This window comes from Balaenoptera borealis (genome assembly GCF_965194805.1).
Source record: "Balaenoptera borealis genome assembly, chromosome: 2".
Lineage (NCBI taxonomy): Eukaryota > Metazoa > Chordata > Mammalia > Artiodactyla > Balaenopteridae > Balaenoptera > Balaenoptera borealis.
In genome coordinates, this window is record NC_138867.1 from 145850972 (window position 1) to 145871434 (window position 20463).

The 20463-nt window shown below is 36.9% G+C and overlaps 1 protein-coding gene across 10 annotated transcripts in view; it reads right to left on the bottom strand.

Annotated features, from left to right (window-relative positions):
• Positions 1 to 20463, bottom strand: part of PWWP2A (PWWP domain containing 2A) — a 40855-nt gene that overhangs the window by 6467 nt on the left and 13925 nt on the right. For 3 of the 10 annotated variants that reach the window (XR_014241277.1, XM_082379884.1, XM_082379881.1), the window contains exon 2: positions 7659 to 8623. The exons of 2 other annotated variants lie outside the window; for them this stretch is intronic. Coding sequence is in view for 7 of the 8 variants with exons in the window: in XM_082379884.1 (XP_082236010.1) it covers positions 7659 to 8623 (965 nt within the window). In the remaining variant the exon portion in view is untranslated. Of the gene's footprint in view, positions 1 to 1998; positions 8624 to 18406; positions 20461 to 20463 lie in introns of those variants that run through there. 5 more of the 10 variants (XM_082379877.1, XM_082379880.1, XM_082379883.1 and 2 more) reach the window with 3 other exon arrangements.

Below are 20463 nucleotides of genomic sequence, written 5' to 3' on the forward strand. Positions count from 1 at the left end.
TAAATTTTCTCTTAATACAGTGTAGCATGATGCAACATGAACAACCAGGAAAAGAATACATAGTGCCTCATTTTACAACAGACATTCTGGTTTTCCGGCCCTAATGCTATTTTTCAAACCAGTTATTTCGTTAGGGTTTTAGACAAACTGCACATAGTTCTTCCCAGCATACCAGGACAAACACCAAGATGTGCCACTCCCAGCCGGATTCCCTACTAAAAACTAAACGGTGAGGGGAAATCATAGGTTTGTAATCAACAGCATCTCAAACATGAGCCGTGGGTAGAAATGACTACCCTCTGGAAAATATGGCCATGCCGCACACAGATCAAGGCCTTGGAATGTGAGGTATTTCCCTCTTACAAATGGGAAACCATCTACTTAATCATACCAGTGGCAATAAAAGGGGATGTTCAAATTAATGTCCACTTTTTCACCATTTGGCAAGATATTAAAATAATAAAACATCAGGGTTCCAGGAAAACACAGTATCTGTACAAAAAAGCTAATTTACACTACTTAAAAGCTGACAAGTACAGCTTTGTGGTTCTAATGCCTTTGGAAAGTCCTCCTAAGAGGACCTCTACCCCACTGAGCCCCACCAGCTCAGATACTTTTCATGCCTTTGAAAGGATCTGGGGTGTGCTGGGCTTCTGAGATGGTTACTGATCATTAGTACGTAAGTGTCGGAATCATAATTACTTTTCCTCATTCAAGAGTTGAAATGTTAGTGGACTTCTCCCCTCACCATATTCCCCATGACCTCCAACCCAGTTGCCCTCCACAAATGCCTGTTGGGACTAGTCAGACCATGCCTACTTCTAGATATCTGTGGATGATCATACTCTGATTATTGGAATTTTCAGATAAGAATAACGTCGCTGTAACACTTTTTAAATTTATACTGCATGTATGTTGAAGAAAGATACTATCAAAAGCTACCAGAATGAAATTTCTATGCCACATACAGAAAGTGCTAGTTGTGGTAATGACAGCAAGTATTTACGTAAGTCTTGTGCCAGGCACTTTATTGCTTTAAACATTTAAATTCTCACAATTACCTTTTGAAGAGGTACTATTTCTCTCCCCCATCTCACAGATCATGACACTGAGGTAACCTGCCTAGGCTCACACAGCTTGTAAGTGGCAGATCCAAGTCAGGCTTTGCCTAGGAAATCTGGCTCAAGAGCCTGTACTTTCAACCATGTGCCTGAAAAGTGAAAAAAAAAATGATCCTTCGCTCAATAAAAAGACTGATACCGAGCACTATTGGTGCAAAAATGTTAACGGACGCTCCAACTCACCTGCATCACTGGCAAGTTACATTCTCATAAGCTTCTATTTCTATCATTTACACTGAACAGGATGATCCTCTCACAGTTGTATTTAAAAGTGTCTCCCCAGGCAAGCCAAAAAAAAACCTATTATACTTTACCTGGGGGGAAAAATGTATTCCTTCCAGGACTTTTCAGTAGCTTTTAAGTGAATCTTTGTGCTGCAGAGAACTAAGTGAGGGATACTGAGGGTTACAAAATTATCTTAAATATTTAAAAAACAAAAAACAAGCTCTTGCTACAACTTGATATGTGTTATAATTACAAGTTTTTTAGTTTACATGAAAAGGAAAAAGTGTGATTATAACATAGCCATAACACTTTGGCTATGGGGTATCTGGTATTCCTTCTAGATACCCACACTGGATAGAAAAAATTATAAGGAGGTTTCTGGCACTAAGACTTCTAAGGCAACAAAAGGTTAACTGTCACATTCTTATGATACAAGGAAAATTCCATATTTAAATAATGGCTGTGTTTTCAGCCTATTTTTAACGAGATCTTACAAATATCAGGAATTTAAAGAAGAAATATTTCATGCACTTTTAAACCAACTTTTAAGACAAGTAATTTTAGAACTGGCCAGTTTTCAACATCAAAGTTTTATGAAATTGTTTTACAAACCAAAGTGTCTAACAGAAGAAGGCCCACAGGTTAGACCATATACTACAGCCATGTAATTTATTCAGTTAAAAATGAGAATTTGACCAGAAATTCACTATTATGATAAATCCTGGTAACTTTTGAGTCTATTTTCTTCATTTCCTTTACATATCCCCACAACCAATCTTTAATTTATGCTAGCATAACATAGGAATCTATAAGAAAAAATTCAAGATTGGCAATTAGTTTTTTCAGAGATTAATTAGATACAGTAAATTTGACTCTATCCAAGATGGACTTTAAGGCATGATATAAAATTCAGTATTTCCTACCAATGTGTAGTATACAAGATGATCTTAGAATTTTAATAGAATTATCTACATGTCAAGGCATATTTGTTTTCCATTGGTAGTACTGACATAAAAAGTGGAAAAACGGTACACATATGAAAATATGGTAAAGAGTGTGATGGTATGTAAATAGTTAAAGTTTTGGAAACTAATTTAATTAACTCCATTACTAAAATCATTTAAATGGTTTCCATATACGCAAAATTGGTTTTGTCATTAGGAGGTGATGGTTTTAACCTAAAACCTACTCTTAAAGAGTATTTAATAGGTAAATGCAGTCATACTAATTGACCTAAAAATTTTACCAAGAGGTAGTTATAGTTCTTAAAAATGGGGGCACCGTTAGCCCCGTGCAGCACTGCAGGTTGATTAGGAAGGAACGCTGGAAGCCAGGCTGCCAGAACAATACCATCCAAACTTAAAAGATTTGTATCAAAAAACAAGTTACAGATGGATGGTAGTGGTGACTACACAACATGGATGTACTTAGTGCCACAGAACTGTACTTGAAAAAATGGTAAAAATGGTAAACTGTATGTTAGGTATATTTAATAATATTTTAAATACCAAAAAAAAACAAAACCCAGCAAATTACAATGCTCTATTAATATGAAGGAAAAAATGATTTCCACCTAAAGTCCCAAAGAAAGTAAACCAGAAAAAAACGCTGTTTGAGTCTATAAAGGTTAAGTCTCTTACTTGAGTAAAGAATAAACAAAAAAGAGTTGAGCTTTTCTCCTCTGATCTCAGAATCAACTGTCCACGGTAAAAACACCAAGATATCCTGGAAAACTAAAAATATACAGATCACCTATATGACTTTAATTACTGAAGCTTTCATTTTTTTATTTCTATTCACTCTTTGTTAAATGGAGTACAGTAAATGTACACAAACTGTAAATACAGAATATTAAGAGCCTAGTAACTAAGTCAGAACCAGGTAAAGGTAATTAAGGCAGCTTAGCTGTTTTATTTCTCCTGGCTATTGGCACAGCACCAGCCTTCTGTTCTATTTCTGAATTCCCTCTATCAGGCATTTTAATTGTTTTAATAGCAACCATGTTAATACAATTCCAAAGCAAACACTAAATTTGTCCCAACTTAGAAACAGGGTCTTCAGAATTCTCTCTGGCAAATTCCCTATTGGAGGCCATCACCGGATACAGATCAAAACATTGTCCTGAATTTAAACATTATCAACTTTTCTAGACATTTGCCAATCTCTTCTCTGCTATGAATACTACCAAATGTGAACCAGTGCAGCACAAGCTATAGAAAAATTCACAACTTAAAAGGAAAAATCTAATTTTAGATCCAAATTATAGGTTTCTTAAGGTATTTCCAATTCTCAATTCAGTTATTTTATATTAAAGAATGTGTATGTATATAAAAGAATGTAAATGTGTATCTTCAACATAACCAATAGTAAGTACAACCTGCTCAAACAGGGGTGCAACACTATTTTTAAATTAGAAATTCAGACCCGCTAATGAAGATATTCATTTAGCTGATTTTAGTAAGTTCCATGTCCTTTGCCTACAGTCCATCTTCATATCTATATTCCTGTCTGTTGTCTTTTCTACTTAGTAGCAATCTAAAATTATTATTTATAGATTTTCCCCATGAAAACCAAGTAGGGACACACCATCTAGTCCTGTAAATAGGCTTCAGACTAGTGAATTCTACTTTCTTGGTCTCACTGATATCTCAGGTCTCTGGTTCCACATCTATAAAGAGTCCCTTCCAAACTTACAGACCAGACCTTTTCTGGTCTATAAATTCTAGAAAACTGAATGAGAAAAACACTCTGATGCTTTACATTTCCAAAGATTTCTAGAAATAAAGACATCTTTAGCTTTCACAGCTTTTACGTCCCGTCGTTTCTCCCCCTTGCTAATCCTATTCTAACCACTTTTCTTAGACCACTAGAGATCTGGCCTAAGCCTAGTTTTCTCTCTGCAAGGGGGAAAACAAATACCCATTTGGTTGTCTCCATATAAAGAGTTCAGTGTCTCCTTTTTTGTTGTTGTTAAAGAGAAATGTAAGAGAAAAATGGCTACAATTACCCAATTCAACTCTATCTCCATCTACAGTGGATACTGGACAAATATATCTTAGCTGCTTAAGAAATTTCTGTTTGAAAACACTGTTTAGTATGCAGCTATTGGTTCAGTGTTTAGAACACACAGTACATCTTAAAGATTACAGAAATTCTTTCAAACTTGTTTCCCTATTGAAACTTCTGATGAAATATGCCAGACTGCTGGTTTAAAACAGAGGGATTATTTGGCATAATAATAAGAGATCATGCACATTTGTGATTATGCTTCAACCTTTTCTTCAAAGGTATGGACTATATCAAACTAAGTGTTACTTTTATACTCAACAATCATGATTTTATCTTTTTCTTTCTTCTTTTTCTCCATGGCTTCTGAAACAAATCAAATTTAGTTTATCCCACAAGAGCACATTTGCCCAAGCACTTAACTACATCAGCAGTATCCACTGTCAAAACCATTTCTATGTTAGGATAAAACTCACCTGGATCATTACCCAAAGCCTTAGAATTACATAACTTAGGTGGCTCTTTGCTTTGCCTGGTTTAAATCTTCCTGAACCTTAGATTTCAAACTTTCAAAAATATCTGAATGAACAAATTCACTAATCTGAAACAGATACCCTGAAAATCTTTTAAGATACTTCCTTAAAACCCCTCAATCACACTATAAACTTCTTTCAACCTGTTATAATCAAAGAATTTTTAAAATACTATAATTATTTCTGTTTGCAGGAAAGAATATGTTCTATTCAAGTGAAACATTTTTTTTAATTGTGTGTTTATTATAATCAAAAAGCATTGACTGAGTTCCCCAGAAGAAATTCCACTTGCTTTTGCAGAAATCGGTACGTTACCTTAAGGAAGCTGACCGAAGACTACTGATTTTCAATCTCCATTAATCTTTTCATAATTAAGTCCATAGTAACTAAGATATTTCAAACTGCATTACTTAGAAATCCACAAAAAGTTGCTCTCTTTAAAAGTTCCAAGTTTCCAAAAGTGTCAAACTGACATTGTATCACATTTAAAAGCTAAGTTGGACGCCTAAAATATGAAAGCAACTTTAAAAATCTTGGGACAGACTTGCCTCCACAGGCAATCAATCAGATTTTTCACTAACAATACAAAGCTAAAAATGGAAAATAAGAAATCAAATCTTAGGGACAGATGGACCATGTAGAAAAATAGTGAGCTAAGTTACAAGCCCCAAAAACAATGATACCTGAGGCAGAAGATCAAGCAGAAAAGAGATTGATTTTAATTACACAAATGTAAAAAAAGAAAAAGAAGCATGTGATGAAATACTAAAGCTAAAAATGAAATAATTAAAATCCATACACTTATGAGAAATTGGCTGGAGGAGGGTCTCAAGTCTAGAAGCATATCAGACCTCTATACTACAAAACCTCATTTTAAGAATATATTGATTAGTCACTTATTTGAATTTTATCATGCTTAGATTATATATTCCCTGATAGGGCAAATAGGAAAATAAGTGATTTTTTTCATCTCCTCTATACACTATTACAAAGAATAATTTTCTACCATCTTGAAATTTTTCAAAGCTTTTTGAGAAACACACACAAATAATTTGGATTTAGTCGATTTTATTTACAGCTTGTTTTTTTTACATTTCAGAGCATTACACAATTACATTTTCTCATTTTCTGACCTGCAAACAGATACCTTAAATGGAAATATTTTTTAAAAATTATCAAACTAGGTACATCCAAAATGCAACAATTACATATATGACAATTAATTCACAAAGTGTAATTTACCAGGACGTATCCTAAGAATTTAGGAAGAGCCAGTCAGGAGAAATCTGACCAAATTTAGCAATCAACTGTTTACATATCCAAAGACAAACCTATCTAACCTCCCAAACCAGAAGTCTGAAAGTTTTTGTTAAGTCCCCACTGGACAAGAGAGCGAGCGATGATTCAGACCTAGCCAGCCTTGACAGTCTTAATCCCAAATACTGGGCTATTTCCCCAGTGTGCAATTCAACAGCAAGCATCTCAGTTTGTCAAACATCTAAGTATCAAACTCCTGTGCCATTACGCACATAGAAAGGCTAAGTGTTCATTAATTAAAAAACAAGTAGTCATTACATATCCTCACTATTCCCCCTAGCTCACCAGCCCTTACTATGATCCCAGATATGCAACCTGTGTCACATAGTGACAGGCTATATTTGATACATGTATGTATCTATGCATACACACACACATATATTTACATGTGTGTATATACATATACACATACACACAGTACTAGGTACAAATGGCAATTAACAGTCCCTGCAAAAATTCATTTTCAGTTGAGGCTATGGCTCCTATGCCTTGGGGTGGTTTTAGACTTCAAAACTGAAAAATACTAAAATCTCACTTCCTTAAGACAAAATTTGATTGCTTGTTCAGTTTAAGCTTCTCAGTCTAAAAATGGCCGTAAGGTTAAGTATAAAAAAGCAGCCAACTGAATGCAAGTTCTCTCTCCAATTTGGCCAAGCTACCTCGCAGAAGTTATCCCTAACTAGACTAGAAAATCTGTGGCGCCTTCCAAAGGTTCTTGCCTACCTTACTGTCCATGTTCACGTTTCAAACTGTGTCAACAGAGCCCGCACTTCAGGGGTCAGCTGTTTGGCAGCCTTAGCTGCCTCTGTGATAGCCTTGCGATACAGGCCCTTTCTCTTCTTATTAAAGCGTGACTGGAAGTTTTCTAAAAAGGGGGAGAGTTGCGAAAGAGCCAGGAAAGATGTTGTTGGAGACCCGAACCATGAAATACGGGCCTCCTGTCGGACTAAAAGGCCGTTATCTTTCCGGCTCACAGTTATAGTAAGAATACGGGCTGGCCACCAGGGGAAGCCATATATCTTGGCCCAAACAATGTCCCCTACACATATGGTCCTGCCATCTGGTGTGACGCACTTAGAGACGTTTTTGGAAAAGACTTTCATTTTCAAGGAATTACTGAGCTTTTTCTCTTCCTTTGAAGAGGAGGAAGTAGAGGATGTGGAAGGTGCATGCATACAGCCTGGAGGAAAATCAAAGCTTTCAGAAGAACTACACTCAGAGTTGGAGGATTTCAAATCATCTGTGCTATCAATGCTACACACTGAAGCACTGGAAGAGTCAGATTTCTTTTGATTTAAGGTCATGTAAACAGAGACATTGCTTCTGCTGCCCTTTTTGCCCAGCGTCTGTGGTTCATCCTGCTCACCAGGCACAAGCACTTCAGTTGTGTCCTGAACCTCACTGCTGGCCTCTTCAGGGCCTTTGGAGGGACTCTGATTTTCTGAAGGGGCCTCACCTGCTGAGCGGGTAGAGGTGCAGCGGGACTGGGGCTTTGGTGCCATCTTGCCGCTCCGCATTTTCTCCAGTCCTGTCTTCAGAGAAGAGTCATTTTCTTCATTCCTGTACCTCTGTGGTTTTAAACGAACCCGGGGTGGAAGGGAACCTGAGCTAGGATTCTGGTATCGACGTGTGAAATGGACTTTTGAATGTGCATTTTTGGACGTAGAGGTTTCACTTTGCTTCTTCTGTGCCTTTTCTTTGGCAATTTTCAGCACTTCCCGAGCTTTTGCATGATCCATGTTCTTATTCTGGAGCACTTTTTTAGTACTTAACTGAGCTTTTGATGTATTTGCCTGAGCAGAAACTTTGACTACTCTGCCTCTGCTGTGAGCAATATTTGAAACCTTAACCACAGCATTTCTTTTCTGGCTTTCATTTTGGTTTTTCCCATCCACCTTATGGTCAGTTTTCAGTTTTTTGTTCACAGTAGTTACACTTTCATTTCTCCGTTTTTTATCTTCATATTTAGAAGAGTCACTTGCACTACTACCTTTTCTAATTTCTTTTTTTTCAGCAACAACACTGTTTTTACACTTGTCACACAAGACTTGCCTGGGTCGTAGTTTAATAGCATTCATTATTGAAGTAGGTTCTTCCCTGTACATTTTTCGTTTGGGTCGCTTAATTTTCCGAGGAGGTGGCTGAGGTATTGATTGGTTATATGTGTCCCTGATAAACAAAGGGGGAGGATAAGGTGCTCCTTCATGGAAGAGAGGTGGTGGTTTGGAAGTCCACAGGCTTTCAGCCAAGCTCAGCTCAGGAGGCGGGACAGGAGAAGGGTCTTCAGGAACAGCACCATTCACTTCACGCTTGACATCTGTCCCTTCTTGGAATGTATTATTTTGGAGCTGCATGGCTTCAGGTTTATCCTTATATTCCCTTTTGGGAAATACTGTCACAGGGATCCCATGGGGCCCAAACCTTTGAAAGAAATGAAAGGAAAAAAGAAGCCATTAAGTTAGTGTCTATAATTCAGTTTCTTGAAACACCACCTAATGTTTATTTATATGACCTTTCCTGAAAACTATTTCGCTTTAAAAAACAAAACCAAAAACCTACAGACAACCTCCCTGGGTCCCAAAGCCCTCCATTTTTGGGGGGCTTACATTTTAGGTCTACACTCAAAAAGAAATACTCAATAGTTGCTCTAAGCAATGCCATAATAGCTGATGTTATTTAAAATAGATCTTTCCAGTCTTCAATCAGTAAGGATGTTCTATCAGGTAGCTTAATAATATCATTTGATATAACGTTCACTCAACTATAGACAACATGTCTAGTAAATGCAACTATAAATTTGTAACATACATATCTTCCTCTGGTTATAATGGCTTTCAAAAGCTTCACAAAACAAATTCAGCCCTAACTACCCCAAAATATTGAATCAGTAAAAATCCCATCTCAACTTTATTGTTTAAACACTATAAAGATTCAAAGGCATTTGCTTCTCTACTGTTCTACCCTAACTCTTATGGCCTTCATCCAACCCGGCCACCCTCCCAAGAAAAAAACCACAAAAATACTAGAAATTCAGATACTCAAATAACCTCAAAAGCAGACAGGTATAGAGCTATAGCTTTCTAGCTTTTTAAAATCACATCATACATTAAGAAATATTTTCACAGTACAATCCAATAAAATGTTTATGCATGTATACATGCATGCACATAAATACACTTAAGCAAAAGTTTCATTAAATACTTGACCTTATATTATGTGATACATAATTATATTTTTTTCTGCTCTGGTCTATTTTCATTTGTTTTGATGCTAGTCAGATGCATTAAATGGATTTCAAAACTCCCTTACAGGTCCAGACCCAGTTTGCAAAGCACTGGTATAGAACACAAATCTCTACAATTATCAGTTTCTAATAAAACAGGGGTCAAATAACCTTGTTTCTCATTTAGACTTAGAAATAACTGTGGTTTAATCTGCCTGGGCTAAACATCAAGAACCCTTAAATCTAAACTTGCTATACTCAGATTCCTGCATATAAAAATAAAATCACACTACCAAATGATTTCATCATGTACATGCTAATTTTAGGCACTCATTGAGTCAAACAGTACTGAACACAATACAATTCTAACACCAATCCTCTAAAGCAGAGGTGCTTAGAACCTAAGGACTGGCTTCAAGTAGTCAGGTAGAACCCCTGACATTATTCGATACAAATGTTTTGTATAGTTCTGTTTTTCTGGAGAATGAGTCTTGGTTCTCAGATTCTCTAAAATGTCTTTATGTCCCCAAAAAGGTACAGAATTCTTTGTTGGAAAGAAATCTTGAGATTAAGTTTCTAGGGCTGCAGATACACCTAAACTTGGGCAGGGATATAGGAAGAGCCAACACCAGGACATCTGGTTCCAACGCCTAAATGGTTTTCTTCCTGAAGTCTTGTTAGCTTGGCTACCACAAACCAACAACTTTTAGCAAATACAAACCACAAAGGAAGAGGAAAGCCTTTTTTACCTAGAGTGGGACAAATTTGGGTCTGGGCTAATCCACAAAGGAAGGACACATTCCCCACTATATCAAACTCTGCAAAAAGTAGCTTTCAACTCAACTATACTTCAATTATAAATAAATAAATAAATAGCTTTCTATTCTAGCATAGTATTTCGTACCCAAGTGTTGCTTCCTGACTACTTAACTGCAAGGCACTTTGAGCATCTGGCCTTAGCTTATATGGAGGTGCTCAACAACCACTTTTTCAAGGTGACAGGAAGACAGAGGTTATTTTTGTGTTTTAATCTAGAGCTGCATAAAACAATATAACTTAGGAGATGAGACCACTATTTGTATTAACAATAAAATTTTCTAACTTGTATAAGAAGCCATCATTTTGCCCCATTATACTTTCACTTGTTTCCATAACTGAGAGAACAAATTTCCTTCCTTTTATTAGGAATAACTAAACCTCGAGCATCTTAAAAGTTTTTTACCAACTTTGTATCCTCAAGCAGTACTAAACCTCTCTAAATTCAGTTTTTGCATATGTAAAAGGGAGTAACACTATTTCCTACCTTAGAGAATTCAGGGGAGGATTAATAGGTCAACAAATGTTAGCCATTTATCTTGGCTGAACTTCATTTAATTTACTTCATTTAAGTAACATGATCTTACTTTCAACTAATAATTTACCAGAGTTTGGGATCCTTTCTATATCTCTAATTCATTATTTCAATGTGAGGATGATCCAGCCAATTACTTTAAAGCTGTTTATATCACATAAGCTGTGAAATCTGATATGTCTACCTTCATGGAGTTTAATAAGAACATTAATTTCACTTCTGGGTTTTTCTTCTTCCTTGCCTTTCCTTCTTAAGCATATAAAATACAAGCATTAAATGTTTTTAATAACATAGGGAGGCACTTAATTGTGTAATGATGAATGGAAACTGCAGGCACCAAAAGAAAAAGGGGAAAAAAAAAAGACTGGTAATTGTGGGTAGTGGATTGGCAAAAGCAGAAAAAAATTTTTTTAATTTTTTTTAACATCTTTATTGGAGTATAATTGCTTTACAATGTTGTGTTAGTTTCTGCTGTATAACAAAGTGAATCAGCTATATGTATATATATATCCCCATATCTCCTCCCTCTTGTGTCTCCCTCCCACCCTCCCTATCCCACTGCTCTAGGTGGACGAGCTGATCTCCCTGTGCTACGTGGCTGCTTCCCACTAGCTATCTATTTTACATTTGGTAGTGTGTATATGTCGATGTCACTATCACTTCGCCCCAGCTTCCCCCTCCTCGCCATGTCCTCAAGCCCATTCTCTATGTCTACGTCTTTATTCCTGCCCTGCCACTAGGTTCATCAGTACCATTTTTTTTTAAGATTCTATATATATGTGTTAGCATACGGTATTTGTTTTTCTCTTTCTGACTTACTTCACTCTGTATGACAGACTCTAGGTAGAAAAATATTTTTAACTAATAATAAAACTTCCTCAAAGACCAGGAGGATAAATTATTGTAAGAGGAAAAGGGGAATCAGTGTCCTACTCCATCTTAGTAATCATTCTGTTACCCTTCCATGGACAACATTTAATACCATGGCCATGTTTTCAAACTGAGTGTGGAGAGGTTGGTTGTGGAATCAAATTTCATGGGTCACAGCTATGATTTAAATTAAAAAACAGTGTAAATATATGTAACTGCAATGAATCTGTTTCATGTATATATGTATATACAGGGGTCTACAGATAAAATATATTTGTAACTATGCTCAAAAGTTTGAAAGCCACTGACTTATGAAACTATTACCTTAATAAGAATATAAAGTAGGGCTTCCCTGGTGGCGCAGTGGTTAAGAATCTGCCTGCCAATGCAGGGGACACGGGTTCCAGCCCTGGTCCGGGAAGTTCCCACATGCTGCGGAGCAACTAAGCCCGTGAGCCACAACTACTGACCCATGCGCCACAACTACTGAAGCCCGCACACCTAGAGCCCCTGCTCCGCAACAGGAGAAGCCACCGCAATGAGAAGCCCGCGCACCACAACGAAGAGTAGCTCCCACTCGCTGCAACTAGAGAAAGCCCGCCCACAGCAATGAAGACCCAACGCAGACAAAAATAAATAAATAAAATAAATAAATTAAAAAATATATATATAAAGTAGCAACAAAATTATGTCTCCTAAAACCCCTAAAATCTAATTTCTCAAATACAGTCAGGGAAATCTGCAACACAACAACACTCGGTGGTGTTTGAAAATGGAGATTCTTAAGCCCTGCCCCAAGACTGGATGGTAAGACTCTCCTAGGGTGGAACCCAGGATCTAAATTTTTAGCAAGCATGTCTGCTTTAGCTTTTTCTAAGGTGAAGATATTTATGCCCCATATGAATGCTCACCAAAGAGTGACCTCAGCAGAGGAAGATTTTAATGATCAGTGGAGATGTGGAAAGCTGACTAGTGTCCCTTGCTTGAGCTTTTCCTAAAAGAACTTTTTACAAATACTCCATGAGTTGAGTAATAAGACTCAAACTATCTCTGCTCCTTCCCCTCCCCTTATTTGTGCAGCATGAGGGTATTTATTAATGTATTAGTGACTCATTCTAACCCTTACCCATTTACAATTTTTTGTACCCAAAAATTCTAAAGGAAAATTACTCAGGTATTATGGCTTAATTTAAAATAGCTTTTGGGGAAAACTAGGTAAAGTATACAAGAGACCTCTCTGCACTATCTTTGCAAATTCCTGTGAATCTATAAAAAGTTTTAAAACTAGCTATCATCTTAATAATTTAGGAGTAATGAATGTCAAAATTCTGAGGAGGGAGAATACTGAGGCTTACTAGTTATTTTGTGTCAAAGCAAGAGAAAATCACTGTGAAAAAGAATCTTCAGCTAACGTAAATGCGAAACAAATGCTCAGAAAAAAAGTTCAGGCGGGTTAGTTGAGACAGGCCCCAGTGTTCTTTCTGGACCAAACCTCCCTCCAATAAATATATCAAGGAAAGACAAAAAGAAAGCTTTCCCTCTCTTAATTCTTTTCTCTTAAAGATGCTACAGTAGGAAAAAATTACATGCAACTAACTCATTTAAAAAAATATCTAGATGTATTTCATTTCAAGCAGATGTTTTCAGAAACTACCTCACTCCTTAAATTAGCAACAGGTTCAATCATAAAGGAGGGAAAACTGTGAAATAAGTTTATCCTGGTTCATGTTGCATCTCTGCAAGATTGGTTATTATGGCAGAGTTTAATCTCAGGACGAATGAAATTAGTTCAATAGTCGGCTACATGGAATAGAAAATTTTACAAAATTAAATGTATATCTATGCCTCAAAAAATTAAAAATACAAGCCAGCACATCCACTTCTGGGTATATAGCCAAAATAATTGAGAAAAAAGGATCTCAAAGAGATATCTGCACACCCATGTACATAGTAGCATTCACCGTAGCCAAAAGGTAGAAACAGCCCAAATGCCTCTTAACAGACAAATGGATAAAGTGTGGCACATACATAAAATGCAACATTACTCAGTCTTCAAATAGAAATCCTGTCACATGCTACAACATGTAGGAACCTTGAAAACATTATGCTAAGTGAAACAAGTCCATCACAAAAAGATAGTGTATGATTCCACTTACATAAGATATCTGAAGTAGTCAAATTTATAGAACGAAAAAGTAGAATGGTTGCCGGGGACTTGGGGGAGGGAAAAATCAGGAGTTGTTTAAGGGGTATAGAGTTTTAGTTTTGCAAGATAAAAAGTTCTGGAGATCTGCTTCACAACAATGCTAACGTACTTAACACTGCTGAACTATATACACTTAAAAATGATTAAAATGGTATATTTTATGTGTTTTTTACCACAATTAAAAATGTTTTTAATTGTCTATCTACCTAATGAAGAGTGGCAAGTTTGACGAGAAGCAGTATATTTCCGTGGTAGTAAAGGAATTATTAGTCCAGGGGAAATAGTAATTACACAGGACAACACCCTGACCTGAGGAAGGACTCAAGTGAACATTCACCAATGAGGGCACATGAAGATCACATGCCCACAGATGTGGTGCCCGAGCACACAACATTGCATGTATAACCTGAGCCTCTCCTAAGCAAGTATCAGACAACCCTAAATTGAGAAAGAGTCCCCATTACATATATTCTATATTATATTGCAACTAAATGCAATACATGATCTTTTACTGGACGAAAAAAGTTTTAAAGGACATTTTTGAGAAAAGTGACAGAGTAATGAAATATGGGCTACAAAACAGATAAAAGTTCTCTTATCAATGTTTCCTGAATTTGAAAACTATATTGTGGTTATGTACGAGAATATCTTTGATCCTGGGAAATAAATACTCAAGTATTAAGGGGTGAAGGAGAATGATGTATGCAACCTACTCTCAAATAGTTCAAGGGAAAAACATGTTTATATAAAGAATGATAAAGCAAATGTGACAAAATGTTAAAAATCAGTGCATCTAGATAAAGAGTTTGAGTTCTCTGCTTTGAAATTATTTCAAAATAAAGTTTAAAAATTATTTTTAAAAGTATAATCTTAGATTCAGTTTACATCTCAGTTCCATCAAAACTTTCAAGGAGGGACTTCTCTGGCAGTCCAGTGGTTAAGACTCCAGGCGTCTATTGCAGGGAGCACGGGTTTGATCCCTGGTTGGGGAACTAAGATCCCACATGCTGTGGCATGGCCAAGAAAAAAAAAAAAAATTTCAAGCAAAGAAAGTATATAAAAAAGATTTGTTCTACTTAAGCATAAATGCCAGCAAACTCACCTGAAGTACCATTAAGCACAAAATCTATTCAAATACAAGTATGCTAATTAGTCACACAGTATAAAACTAGGTCCCAACCCTAGGACCTAACTGTAGTAGGTGAGACCACAGTCACTGCCAAAAGAGGCTACAGACTAGAGGGAAAGAAAGCACTGAGGATTAGTGATTAGGCAATGAGCTTTGCAGGAAACTGACTACACCTGGAAGCGTCCAAACAGGTTAAGTGAAGAGCAAAACAGCAGAGGCAGAGACTGGTTGCCCATTTTTGAATGTTGGTAGCCAACTTAAGTTAGTTTTAAAAAGTGAAACACTGAGCAGGTGCAGAAAAGCCAACAGGTGAAAAGATGCAGCGTAGGAATTACCAGTCAGCAAACAGCCCCCTCCATAGGAGACAGGTAAGGATTCAGAGGCTTAAACAAGCAACAAAATACAGATAACCATCTGGTGGAAAAAGAGGGCATGTTGGTGAGTGTATAAGGGAGGGTTAGGTAAGAGTGTGATGGATGAAGAATACTCGTCTCAAAAATAAATAAATAAATAAAAAATGGTTCCGAAGAACCTAGGGGCAGGACAGGAATAGAGATGCAGATGTAGAGAATGAACTTGAGGACACGGGGAGGGTTAAGGGTAAGCTGGGATGAAGTGAGAGAGTGGCATGGACATATATACACTACCAAATGTAAAACCGATAGCTAGTGGAAAGCAGCCGCATAGCACAGGGAGATCAGCTCGGTGCTTTGTGTCCACCTAGAGGGGTGGGATAGGGAGGGTGGGAGGGAGACGCAAGAGGGAGGAGATATGGGGATATACGTATATGTATAGCTGATTCACTTTGTTATAAAGCAGAAACTAACACACCATTGTAAAGCAATTATACTCCAATAAAGATGTTAAAAAAAAAAAAATACTAGTCTCTTAAAAAGACAAGACCAGTGAAGGCTTCTGATTAAATATATAGTGATGGGACCAAAAGTGTACATCACTTCGTTAAAAAGTTTAGCTGTACTAGTCTGTTCCCACCATTTAATAAGTACAAAGAACACAAAAACATCTTCCTTTCCCTAACTTTGAAGTATGTCATTCTCAAATGTGAGCCCTTCTCAATTATGGTTTTTTAAAAAAATATTTATTTGGATGCATCGGGTCTTAGTTGTGGCTCGTGGGCTCTTTCGTTGCGGCGCGAGGGCTTCTACTTGTGGCGTGCAGGCTCCAGAGCACAGGGCTCAGTAGCTGGTGACCGGCGGGCTCTAGAGCGCAGGCTTAGTTCGTGCGGGCTTAGCTGCCCTGCGGCTTGTGGGATCTTAGTTCCCCGACCAGGGATCGAACCCTAGTCCCCTGCAATGGAAGTTGGATTCTTAGCCCCTGGACCACCAGGGAAGTCCCTCAATTATGTTTTAGAAGCATGTAAGAAGCAGAGAGACTGTAAGGACTAAATTTCCCTGATGAGACTATAACTTTCTCTTCATGACAAAGCCCATAATTTCCTCATAAGCCATCTGCCCCAAGGGGTATTGGGAAGAAAAGATTGAGACACAACCCCTACCATCCATCACAAAACTCCTAGTTATCTCATTCCCTCATAAAATATAAATGTCATCCTTCCTTATTAAAAGGGGAAAGTTATACTTCACCAGTATTACCTGAAGCTTCCACAGACTTTTTCAAGGTATTTTGAAGATGCAGATTATATTGTAGGCCACAATACATTTAGGTTGAGTGGCTATTCAAGCAAACCCATTTAAGTGACTATAATAATAGCTGCTGTCATCTTAGTGCTGCCACTTAGTAGCTACTTCATAAAAGTATTATTAGTTAACAACTATATAGCATTTACTATGTGCCAGGCACTATTCTAAATATGTACTTATTTGCATCAGTTGATGTAATCATCACAATTTATAGCTGATGAAACTAAAGCACAGAGTGTAATGGCCTTCCCAAGATCACACAGCTAGTGAGCAGCAGAGACAAGACATGAATCCAGGCAGTCGGCCCAAAGTCAGGTTCTTAACCACTACTACTACTATTACTGCTTCCCCTCACTTCAAGTTACTTAACCCCTCTCCCTCCACCTCCATGCCCCCACTAAGGAAGTGGAGGAGCTAACAGGTACGCATACTCTTTTCTGAACCCCATGGAGGTGAACAGGCTTCAGAATTCAGAATTTTCCCAGTTTTCAAAAGATAATAAGCACCTATCATCAAGCGTATTACTATTTCAGCAGTAAAATGAAATGAAAGAACATTCACGCTAAATGGGATAAATACATACAATATGCTCACATAATTTCAGTCAGGTTAGGGTCTGCCACCAAAAAATTAACAGAAGGTTCAGTTTTCAGAGCTTTTTGGATATTGGAATTGCAGTTAAGTAACTTGACAGAATTGTCAAGATTAACTGCAAGATTAATTAAGAGTATACATAATTGCTTACCATACAGCCTAGTACACAGTAAGTAGACTTGATACATGGTAACTATTATTAGAGTAAAATTAAAACATTCTCAATTCTGTTAACTAAGTGAATGGATAGTGTTTTTAATTAAAAGCCCCAAGTATTACAAGGGCAATCTGCAGGGACTGTGGGTACCCAAATGGGTGAGGAGGGAGGGAGGATGACTTTATCAACGTACAAAGAAAACATCCACCAATTATGAACAAGAATGCCAGGAAGTATCTTTTAAAATTAACTGAGGGCAGGCTGCATAAAAGTCTTAAAAGAACATCTCTGTAACCGTAAGAATTTACTCAATCTTTTAAAAAGTCTATGCAATCCCCTTTTATAAATATAGCTTTGCTTTTGGAGGGAGGGAAAAAAGAAGTTAAACCCGAATAATTCAGATTTTTAAGCTCCCACTCATGTACCTTCAAACAATCCTCTAAAAACAACTTACCTGGATATTTTGGAAATAAAGATGGAAACAACTATAGAGAAAACACTGATGCTTCAGCCTTTTTAAAAGCAAAAATAGTCACAACATCTGTGTGGTACTCAAATTATTTAACTCCCTAACAGTAAATTCTTTTAAAAAACCATCCAAGAAAATGATAATGACCACAAAGTGGCAAAATACTTCTAACAGCAGACAGATCTTGACTTCACTTTTGTACAGCATCACTTAGAGAATGATACTTGACATTCTCCCAAGAAAATGAACACTGATATAAAAGAATCTTTTTAATTATTAACATAAATACTCATCACCGCTTTCAAACACTTGAAAAGAATTCCCTTGGTCCTGGCCCTAAGACACCAATAAGCAGTTTTAAGTTCTCTATGTTTCCATTATGATTTCTATGTACTTTTGATATTTCTTTTGTATTATGTCCAACAGAGTCTACCACACAGAGGTCTAAGTTATTTCTCAACAGATGGACTTTTTCTAAAAGGCAAATTATTCAATTTATTTCACTATTTCTATTTTACCAAAAACAGGTTGTCCAACAACTTACTATATGTTAGTCTTTAAATTCTTTTCCAATTCAGTCATCCAGCACTTAATGCTGATCTCGTGCTCAACAAGATTCAAATCTGACATTTTGTGATTCCTCCCATGACGAAGTGGACTCCACTGTTGCCAGGGCCAGGCCCACCAAGGCAAAACATTTAAGACCTAGGACCATATATGAAGAAGAAACCCCATTTTCAAAAATGCCTGAAGAATTCACTAAATTGAACTGAAGAGCAATTCTTATCTTAAAACCAAGCGGCTATTCCTGGTTGAGTGAGGAACAGAGCGCTCTGCCCTTCCTACCTACCAGGGTAACTCCCCACCCAAGTCATAAGCTACATGGTAATGGCAAAATATAGAAATGTATTAGAATTAGAACAGGGTTGTTTTCAAACCTTAGAGAACTGCATATCATTCAGAAAAGCATCTTCAATTTCTCAGTGCTTTCCTATTCAAACACAAAATGTAACTCTCACAAACTGCTGTGACTCCCAGCTGTTCATCTTATTCCATAAGCAAAAAGGCATCTTCGATACACCTGCTAATATCTACCACTTATAGTTTTAGGCAATTTAATCTCTCTGAGCCTTCCTGTCTTTATCTGTGAAATGGGTATTAACAGAATTTACTTCATTCGATTTTCTGGAGTAAAATGAAACAATGTACACAAAGTGCACAGTGCCTAAAACAGGAGTGGGAAATACATAGTAGCTATTATTAATTACAAAGTAAAACTTGGCAACCTTCCTAGATGGTGGGAATAGGCAGAAAAGTGAAGTCAAATACTATAGAAGGTATGTGTTTTCAAAAGCTAAAAAACCATTATTCTGTTTTAAGGCCACTTGGTACAAAGGGAGAGAGACAAAAATTATGGACTACTTAAATTTCTAGTGGGCAGCCAGATTTAAGAAACAATTTGCAAGTCTAATTACCAGTTCTACAAAAAGTATCTGGATCTGCCACCCAAGTGGCCCATACCCATATGTATTGCTTACTTTATAATTACATTCCAATCAAATTACCCAATAACTTTAAAAACAGGTTTAACACATTTACCTTCACACCATTTTGGCGAAACTATCCCCTAGAAGTCAGTTATCTCCAAATATGTTCTAAGAATCATCTGCATCGGAATCACCTTGTTAAAAACAAACTGGTGGAGTGGAGCTCAGAAATCTTAAGCACATTTGTTTTGAGAACAACTGCCCAAAAGATGTTTAGCCAAAACATTCTATATTAAATCCACCCAGAGTATAACTTAACCTCCACTTTCCTGCAAGATCTGCCACTAAAGCAACCTCTGTTCTGCTGGTGTGCCTGAATTAATTAGGGAATTAAGGTAGAACAGGACGAATAAATATCAAGAAATAAGGATGCACTTCAGAGGCACAAATAACTACTAAGACTATCTTTCATTTTTAATCCATGTGAAATTAACTCAGCCATAACAGAGAAGATGAACACATAATACACAAATTCTTTAATGGCCCCCCACAGAAAAACTGATCTTAGGAAGATTAAACCTAGTTTCATCAGGAGCTTGGCTTTAAAACAGTACACTGTGAAATATGGTCTTATTTACACATAAAAGGCTGAAAATTAACCTCATTAGAGACCCAACTCCAATAAAACATACCTGGCATAATTTGTGTGTAACACATCTAGTTACCTAGTTCATGAAATTTATTTAATACTGTGATGTTACACAGATTCTTTACATTCAAACCAGACTTTTAATGTCCAACAACTAATCATTTCCAAAAAAAATAAATCACTGCAGTCCAACAAGTGATGAACAGCTCACTCTCAGTACTGTATATACTAGTACAGCAGTAGGTGTCCTAAAGCTGCCTGGGTCAGCAAGTGATTAGCACTTGTCTCAACGCAATTTCACTGTGGAAACCTTTTATCAACACCTTCCGGTATAAGCAGAATAATCATCAAAAAATATTAAAAGTGTTTTAAATAGGTACAACTCAACACAATCATTCAAGCATACTACTTGAGGGCCTAAATTCTCAACCTGGACGCTTAGTAGAAGCTACTCATACCACTACT